We start from the raw sequence: 9,541 nt of genomic DNA, 5'->3' as shown, positions 1-9,541 counted from the left end.
AGCTCTCATAAAAAAATTGAGGGTAGAGGTAAGGAAAACTATAATAATACATATAAGAGGAGAATTGTCATGGGGGCGTGTTGAAAAAAGGTCGGAATCGCGACCCGCTGAGAAGATCCGGCGAGAAATTCGGTGGTCTGATTCAAGGGTTAGGTTGAACATAGATTTTTTTTCGAGTTCGACAAGTACGGTTACCGGGTTCCCTAAGCAGCAATTAAGAGCAGCCTAGTGTTAGAGCTGAAGGCGTCTAATGTAAAGGTTATTGGATCTGATGGATCCATAAGGACGTGTCTGGAGCGTCGATGGTGACTGGCTCTTGCATGATCAGGATTCGAGGAGTAGCGGCGGCAATGATAAAGTGATTATCATGACGCATAACTTTATCGAGGTACCGTTCCGACGCGACTTCATATATTTCCGGATTGATTCGAAGCCCAGGTCGTCGCGTAGGACAACGTTCCTGACGAACTATAGAGCTCCAATGGTTAAGCTACAAAAGTGGGATTGTAGGGACTGGAGTGTGTCTATGTGCGTGCGGGCCGCGTGAGCGAACACCACACTCGCGTAAGTCATGACGAGCCTTATGCAACCTTGGTAAAGTGTCACCTTGTTCCGAAGGGACACTTTATTCCGCTTACAGATTATAGGGTTAAGTTGGCTGAGAATAAATGCGGCGCTGTCGCTGATTGATTTTATATGCGGGTGATATTTCATCGAATCCAGGGGGACTCCCATGTAATTGACCTTCCTGGCCCATGATACAATTTAAAGTTCTTGGTAGCAGAGTCCAATCTTTAAATCGCAGAGTTCAGGCAGTTACGAAATAATATACTAACACTTTAAGGGAGTTCATATAGAGTCCCTTCTTTATTTCGCCGTAAAGTCGTGTGCTATGTAATTAACATCACAGTTGGAACAATATAAATTTTATTGTTGTAACGGCATAAATAATTCTAAGTAATTACATTATATTACTTATTTAACACATTATAAATTATTTTTACGTTTTAAATATTTGGCGGTAAAAAGGTCCCGTGGCACAGACTACCGTACAATGGGGTAAATAGGGACAAAATCGACCTTCAGATTGAATTTTAAAATAGTTCCAATTAAATAGTCACTGCTCAACCAAAGAAATAAGTTGAATCTTGAACGTACCTAGGTGATAAAAACCGTTACATTATTTTAATTATTCATTTTAAAGAAATAATCGGTAAAATAATGGCCGTCCCAATTTACCCAGCGTCCGGGGTAAATTGACACGGTTAAGGGTTAAATTGGGATATTTGTAAGGGTTGTCAACTCGCAGTACTGCGATATATAGGTAGGTGCCATATAATTATTTATATGGACCGAAATGATGAATAATTTCCATAATTTAAGCACAATACACAACATAGTGTAAATTAAGCTGGTTTCTATTCCGAAGCGATGTGACGTGAATGATAATCAACAATACAATGATCAAAAAAAGTATGTGCATGTTATATTTTAGAAAATTATTCTTTAATTTCCTTAAAAATCACAACTCTGAAACAAAATGATAAAATAGAATAAAAAATAGAAAACAAAAGGACTGGAAATGCAATAATACAATTTTATTTAATCAACATTTTCAAAATAATCTTTGAGCAAGAGTAAGATATCAGGTGAATAAGATAAAAAAACAGCTTTATCTGATTACTGCCAATAATAACAAAAATAAAAGAAATTCTTTCTAAGCTAAATAACTAAACTCAATTAATTCACTCACTCATAATTGGATATCTCGGATTTTTAATTAATGTTACATTTAAAATCTGAGGCCTGTTTTTATTTGTGTGTGCGTTTTGAATGTTAACAAAATCATGATTCGACGCGTGAATAGATTCTGAAATAACAAAAGTTTTGATTCGTTTGAGTTCTTTTAACTTTTTTTTTTTTTTTATTGCTATAAAGAACATACGACCGGGCAGATATTACAAGGTAAATGTCGCGAAAAAAAAGTAATTATATATATACTTTTCTTTTACCTATAATACTTACATAAACTAACTGATAAACACATTAACCTTCTTTACATCACGCAATTAAGTGATAGTATAGGCTAAAAAATCTATTATAAGATATCAGTGACAACCCTAACAAGCCATCCCTATTTTGTCTTTTGGCGTTCCAAGTTTGTGTTTTTTCGTCCCTAATTTTTCCAGTCTCGTTCCCAATTACCCTACATACGTCCCAATTTTCCCCAAAAAGAAAGGAAAAAATATACATTTTTTATTTTGTCGAAATATTGTATTTAAAATAAGAATATTGCAACTTACCGTTTGTTGTGGTATTTCCAGGTGTATTAAAAACTTATATAAACTGTGATCTTATTGAAAAAACAACGATAATATTCCTTTTTTTAAAAGTTCTTTAAGCTGTTTTAAAACGCACTTTTCAACCACTATTTTCAATTTAATTTGACGAATTTTTGGGACCAACTTAACTCATATTTAGTACTTCCATAGTTAACTTGGTTTTTCTTCTATGCATTGATAAATATTAACATAAACAAAATTAGGTAGATTCCGTGCTACAGGTACTTTGAGAATCTTTCGCAGGTTTGTCCCAATTTACCCCAGGATCCCAATTTACCCCATGTCATGGTATATTCTTTTTCCCACATCTCGTGCGTTCCGGCTTACGCATCATAAAAATGTGCGTTCATAAACGCCACAACTTTTATAAATTAGAATTAATTACGCGAATGTTTTAGAATTTTTTATTGAAATCACAGTTTTGTTATTTTGTTTTACTTCACGAACCGACATGTTTTTTTTTTGATAAATTGTTTCTATATCTATCAACTCCAACAGCCCAGAGTTTTGGTTGGCCGGAGAGGGTGATCGGGGAAAATATCACTAGCGTAACAAGTGATTTGATGTGAATGTATTAGGTGTAAATGGAGCTATATGTGCTGTCTTATCTCTTCTTACCTCGTTTCATTTTATTTCACTCAATTTCATACCAAGCGATTACTATTTCAGACTAATTAATTTATTTGGTTCAGTTGTGATATTTTTTTCTAGTAACAAAGTATTTTATAATATTATTGCGAATCTGGCAAAAAGATCAGAATCTAGGGCATTAAAAATTGAAAAAAGCTGTCACCTTTCGCAATGGAGTGTTGGACGTGTCCATAACAAATAAAAATATCCTTTTATTTTTATCGTAATGCTCTCAGTAATTTAACAGTATATCAAATTAACATTCGCTATTATGTTAAGTTCGTGTGATGTTTTGTTTTGCTTTAATTCGCAGCTGAAACATGGACGAGGTAGGGTTATTATTACTGTTTAACATTGTGTCAGATTGTGTGTAATATTTGTCTGTAATCGAATCTTACCAAACATGTATTGATTAAATCAATTATTTAATAACTTTTAGGAACTTAACGATCATGATTTGGAGGGCAGGTTGTATGCTATGCTGCATTATGCAGACGAAACACAGACCAAGAAAAACGAAAATAACCAAAATGCAGCTCAGATTATCGAAAATGCCCCGCGCAGCACTGTTCGTCGTTATTGGCGCACCAGTGCCGATTCCAACACTAAAATAATTCAGAAAGAGTCGCCACCTGCCAACAACAATACTGCAGCCAAAAAACCAGTACCAAAAGCTGAGAATCCCCAGCCTTCTGTTGACTTATCCTTTTTTCAATCTCCGCCCCAAAATTTAAAAAGAACCATTGAGGTAATCGAGCATGAAATTGAAAAACAGGTGATCCTGGAATCAAGCGATGAGGATGAGGTTGTGGAAGTGGCTCTACCACCAAAGCCGACTATAACCATTGAAAGCTCTGATGAAGATGAACTAGAAGTCATTCAATCCCCCTCACCCGCCAAGATCTTGACCAAACCTGTCTCTGGAGAAAGATGTGTGTCAGCCAGTCCAGTACCTTCTGTAGTTTCTTCTGTGTCAGATGAGTTTATCCGTGGAGATTGCATAGCATTGAACATCTCCTCGAGACACGGAGATGATCATAGTTTTGATTTTAGCCTACACGGTCCAGACCTACTTGATCAGGCCACTCCATCGAAAAAGAAAAAAAAGAAAAAATCAAAGGATGCAGTAACATCAACACCTACTGCTGCAGCACAAGAGAAATCAACTATTGATGAATGCTTTGCCACACCAAAGAGCAAAGCAAAAAACAAGAAAAAGAAATCAAACTCTGCAACCAATGCAGTCATTCAAAAAGCCGATGTTTACGATTCCGACAGCAATCATTCATTGATTGAATCAAACAAAAGCAAAACTTCGTATGTCGTCACTGAAAAAAGTTTACCTAATGCTGATGTTTATGAATCGGATTCAAGCCACTCTGAGAATGTGAAAGAGAAACCTGCAAAGATAAACACTGATTTAGACAGTTCTGACAGCAGCACTTCTCTAGAGAAACCTTTAGAGGAAACTGAAAACATTGATGTGACTGAAATCAATCGCACGGAGGAAATCAGTGAGACCGTAGTCCAAATAGATGTCATTGATTTGACTATAAATGATAAAAATGTGCCAGTTGCAAATGCCATCTGTGAGAACATAGTTATGGCCAATGTCACGGGCTTTAGTGTCTCTGATGACTATGGAGATGTGCATATACCCAACAAGGACATATCCATGTATGTTTCAACCAAAGTACCGCCTATTCTGAATGAGGACCTAGATTTTGATAATTTGAAAGGTAAAGACAAAGTTTGCAGGAAGCGAAGGTACTCCTTGACCTCTTTACGAGCTGAAATGGAAAAATTCTACAATGAAAGCTGGGGCGGAGAGAACTTCAATCATCGTGAAATCCAAAAAAATATGTCTCGTGAGTACACAATCAGTTTCAATGTTAAATTCGGTTATAAAAAAGAATACAAATACAAATTTCCGAGTGTTTTCATAATATCCGTAACAATTTTTATTTGTAGAAGTTTTGAATGTAGAACAATGTTTTAGGTGACAAGAGCTTGTGGGCGATTGATCCAAAAGACAAGATGCCTTCAATGGCCAGAAGGAAAATGACGTAAGTATCTATCAAACATATTCTTTAAAGTTCACCATTTAATTAATTATTGTGATCAATATTAATTCTATATAGCGTTGTCAAAAACTTTGTAAAATGCCTAGTTTCCTGCCCATCAAGCTCAAATGCTTCAGTATTATTATTACACAGCAATCAAAAGCAAACTGGATGCAGTCTTCTACCACTACACTAAATTGAATCAAGATATATATATGACATAAAAATTATCAAGATAGAATTTAGTTCTATTGTCTCTATGAACTGATTTTTTATCAGCATTTGATATGAAAAATATTAAAATAGTGATGTCAAATATCTAATGAACATAAATTATCACCTGGTTATTTAATTTAATAAACCTGCTTAAAATGTCCCTTATGCGCAAACTTATAATGTTTCAGTTGTAACTATTGCAACCGGTCGGGGCACAAGGAAGACACGTGCCACATGAAGCCAGCCATTTGTCACATGTGCGGTTCTATGGGACACTTTGAACCTCGCTGCCCACGCAAGATCTGTGTTAATGTAAGTTTATTTCCAGGTTTTATAATACTTTTGATATATTTTCTAAGTGAAACGGCAGGGTATATTATGTGAATCATTTCTTCCACTCCATAGGGCAATTTGTATCCCTACTAATTTCATGTGTGTCTCAAAGAGGGACAGAATTCACCTCACAGTTTCATCTGTTAGATCAATAATGCAGTAATAAATTCACAATACTTTTAGGCAAATTATGTTATAAGTGCTTTATTATATTAACTAATTAAAATATAATTATCCTACAGTTTTAGTGATTAAGTAATTGCTTTATTTTATTAAATATATTATTATTCTGTTTGTACTGTGTGTTCAGATTCTAATTATAATCTTAATTTGCTTAATTATTGTACTAAAGATAATTAGTAATAATAACCTATACATAATTTATGTCATAAAAATCATCCATTTAATTGCTATTTATGACCAGAGGTGCCCACTGTCAACTGTTCGCTGTGGTTACCGGTATCAATTAATATGAGAATACCGACATCAGACTTTAGACGTCGTTGTATAGTATATAAATCAGTATTGCATACAGGAGCCCACATAAACTTCTGCTAATGACTAGATAAACAAAAAATTTCTTAAACAATTATTATTAAACAGAAACTAACTGTGCTGTGACTGTTTGTACGACAGATTGTAATGATACTAAAAACAACTACGATAAGCGTTATTTATTATGATTTACACATCATTTACACGTCTGAAGTCGTCGTGGCCTAAAGGATAAGACGTCCGGTGCATTCGTGTTGAAGTGATGCACCGGTGTTCGAATCCCGCAGGCGGGTACCAATTTTTCTAATGAAATACGTACTTAACAAAATGTTCACGATTGACTTCCACGGTGAAGGAATAACATCGTGCAATTAAAACCAAACCTGCAAAATTATAATTTGCGTAATCACTGGTGGTAGGACCTCTTGGGAGTCCGCACGGGTAGGTACCACCACCTTGCCTATTTCCGCCGTGAAGCAGTAATGCGTTTCGGTTCGAAGGGTGGGGTAGCCGTTGTAACTATACTGAGACCTTAGAACTTATATCTCGAGGTGGGTGGCGCATTTACGTTGTAGATGTCTATGGGCTCCAGTAACCACTAAACACCAGGTGGGCTGTGAGCTCGTCCATCCATCTAAGCAATAAAAAAAAACATTTGTCAAAATACAGCCAGCACAGTCTGGAAAGTCAGTGTTTTTAAATAACCTAAAAATAATATTTTCGATTAAGAAATAAATATTTTGTTCACAGTGCGGCTCTCCGAATCACATATACTCGACCATGTGCCGTAACTGCAGTTCATGGAATAGCCTCAAATGTGCTGAGTGCGGCCAGTCTGGGCATCCGGCCAGCCACTGTCCTGACATGTGGCGTAGATACCACAACACTGTGAGTGAATGTTACTATTGTTTCTAATTATTAATATAATCTGTGGCATTTCATAATCTAAAACATAAAAGGGACTTTTTGGCGGGAACGCGAAGAGTGAAATTGTGTGATTTGTTTTATTTTGTCTATTTAGTGTTTCTTCAGGTTTAAATGTGTAATAATGGTGGTTTATTAACTGTTTAATATCTGTGAAAGTGCACAAATGTGGGAAAATGAAACAAAGCCACTGGACGTAACTTCTCGAGATCCTCCAAAAAGTCCGCTAAAAAATCTCAGTAAATGAACACCATTTTACTGAGATTATATTTTATCTCATATCATCTCATCTCATTTCATTTAATTTCATCCCAGTTGATTAATGTCTCAAATTAATCGTCTTCATTTCATTTCCCTCCATATTATAATTTTTCATAAAAATAAGACATGACTTAAACGTCTTAGTTAACAGGTCATAAAATCAAATACTTAACAAAATTAAGTTAAATGCTCACAAAAAATCTTTTTGAACAGATCGATGAAGACGCGCCTCTAGAGAAGTCAACGCAGACAAAGAAACACTATCAGCTGTTCTGCAGCGGGTGCACGCGCCGCGGTCACCTCATCCACACGTGTCGAAACACCATACCCTTCTCCGGTCTCCCGATAAACTCACCATATGTGTGCATGTACAGAGCCATCTATCCGCCGACCCCGGGGAAACAAAACAATTTGAGGAACAAACAGATTCAAGATAAAAATACATCCCAAGATTCGACTGCGTCTTCAGAACGAACTCCAAGGAACGACAGGAAACGACAATCCAAATCGCCTACTGCTCACGAGAGTCACGTTAATAAGAAACGCAATTTATCTGCGTCTGATGACACAGAAATGCGACGTAACACGAAGAGTCCCATTGCCAATACTCCCCAAAGGAAGATCTCTCAAAGCATCGAAGATCCCAAGAATAAAAAAGAGCAAAACAAAACTAACAATACCGACTCCAATAAGACTCCGAGCGCTGAGAAAGCGCCTAACTTCATTCCGATCAGCTCGAACTACGACAAGAGGGGCCACATTATACAGGACAATGAAGTGTCAGACACCAGCGACGCCGTCACCTCCGCAAGGATCTATATCATTAACGAAATGATAGACCAACTCAAGACCAAGGAAGGCGAGGAGTGGTTGAAAGAGACCACAGAGAAACACAACGTAACCGTGCAATACACTGATATAAACTCATTTTTGAGTATAAAAGGAAAAGTAGCTGACCAAGAGGCTTTCCAATCCCAACTTAGAGATTGGACGAAAATTATTCTACCCGATGAAAGTTCATCTATCAAAACTAACGAGAATAATTTGACGACAGCGGATAATAGTTCGCCCTGTGACTTTAGTGTCATACCTAAAAATAGGACTAATCTACTGAAACAGCTGACGAAGGCTTTGAATTCATTAAAAAAAGACATTGGTGACCCGAAATATCTTTATAAGGAGTTAACTTACTTCCAAAGTCGGCACCAGCAGCTTTTGAAACGTAAAACCGTTAGTCCTAAGCAAGTGTCCAATAACAGATGTCATATTAATGAAATGCTGAAGAAACTGAACATGGTCCTTCTGGGTCAAGCTGGTCTTGCAGACGGATCGCAACATTTGAATGAGCTTTACGCTATCCAAGAAAAACTAACGAATTCGAGCCAAAAGATCATACCCATAGAGTTGCGCAAAGAAATCGGGCAACACTATTGCAGGATTTTCGCTGCTATGCCCAGAAATGATTATTTAGATTTATTGAAAAAGTTCTATCACTCTCCGTCGCAGTTCAAAAAGAAGAACAAGGATAAATTCAAATTTAGTCCGAACGTAAGCAGAAACTTTAAGAAAAACGTGAACAGCATTCCAACAGCGCAGATACACCACAACGGGGAGAATTTGAAAGGCAAGAGGGACCGGAATAGGAGCCCGCTCAGGCAAAAACTTGTATTCTACCATCAGAGACTACTAAATACCAAAACTGAAAACACAGTACTGAAGAAGACGCGTATCGATTTGGTGCAAAGGCTACACGCGTACATTGCAAAAACGTACCAAAAAGATAAGATACCTTCAAAAATGGCGAAAAAAATGAAGAAGGCCCAAGATCAAGCGCAAGTGTTCTTGGAGAATGTGTAAAATAATGTTTAGGTGATAATAATATTGGCGCCAACGTGCAATGGGACGGGATGGCGCCATCCGCCGGCAGTATTTTATTGCAGTTGGTCCCAATCTCATTATGGGATCAATTTGACTTTTTTTTCTACTGGCCGGTCTGGTATTAAAGCACTTAATTGTGCGTGTGAAGTTAATAAACTTCTTTAGTGTTAAAGCATATATCTTGTTTTATTTCCTTAATTTAATAATCTACAAACTACTTCAACAGTTCCATTGATGTGATTAACATCATATACGCATACTGAGTTTTACGCAACTTTACGCCTAATTAATCAATTTGGAAAGTAGTTTCAACGGATCCTAAATTTCACGTTCCTTCAATCACTACCTTTGTTATTACTTTGAACGCCAGACGGGAAACAATTATTAGACCAGTGAGCT

General features: G+C 36.6%; 1 protein-coding gene and 1 long non-coding RNA gene across 2 annotated transcripts; one reads left to right on the top strand and one right to left on the bottom strand.

Annotated features, from left to right (window-relative positions):
* Positions 1–1,583: 1,583 nt before the first annotated feature.
* On the bottom strand, positions 1,584–2,504 carry LOC134198962 (uncharacterized). The gene is made up of 2 exons (XR_009973266.1): positions 2,304–2,504; positions 1,584–1,870 (listed from the first exon to the last, which is right to left on the bottom strand). It is a non-coding gene; the product is annotated as an uncharacterized LOC134198962 (long non-coding RNA).
* Positions 2,505–2,856: 352 nt separating this feature from the next.
* Positions 2,857–9,319, top strand: LOC101741379 (uncharacterized). Its single transcript, XM_004923836.5, has 6 exons — positions 2,857–3,301; positions 3,412–4,840; positions 4,972–5,038; positions 5,440–5,563; positions 6,830–6,967; positions 7,478–9,319. Exons 1-6 carry the CDS (start codon positions 3,293–3,295, stop codon positions 9,119–9,121), a joined length of 3,411 nt encoding a protein of 1,136 aa, XP_004923893.1. The 5' UTR covers positions 2,857–3,292; the 3' UTR covers positions 9,122–9,319.
* The last annotated feature ends 222 nt before the right edge of the window (positions 9,320–9,541 follow it).

This window comes from Bombyx mori, chromosome 5, assembly GCF_030269925.1.
Source record: "Bombyx mori chromosome 5, ASM3026992v2".
NCBI lineage: Eukaryota > Metazoa > Arthropoda > Insecta > Lepidoptera > Bombycidae > Bombyx > Bombyx mori.
This window is presented reverse-complemented; position numbering and strand designations above follow the sequence as displayed.

Excerpts from the sequence above, each read along its gene's own strand:
- LOC101741379 (XM_004923836.5), top strand. Across the intron at positions 4,841-4,971 it reads AATCCAAAAAAATATGTCTC|GTGACAAGAGCTTGTGGGCG; the intron begins GTGAGTACACAA and ends ACAATGTTTTAG. Across the intron at positions 5,039-5,439 it reads ATGGCCAGAAGGAAAATGAC|TTGTAACTATTGCAACCGGT; the intron begins GTAAGTATCTAT and ends ATAATGTTTCAG.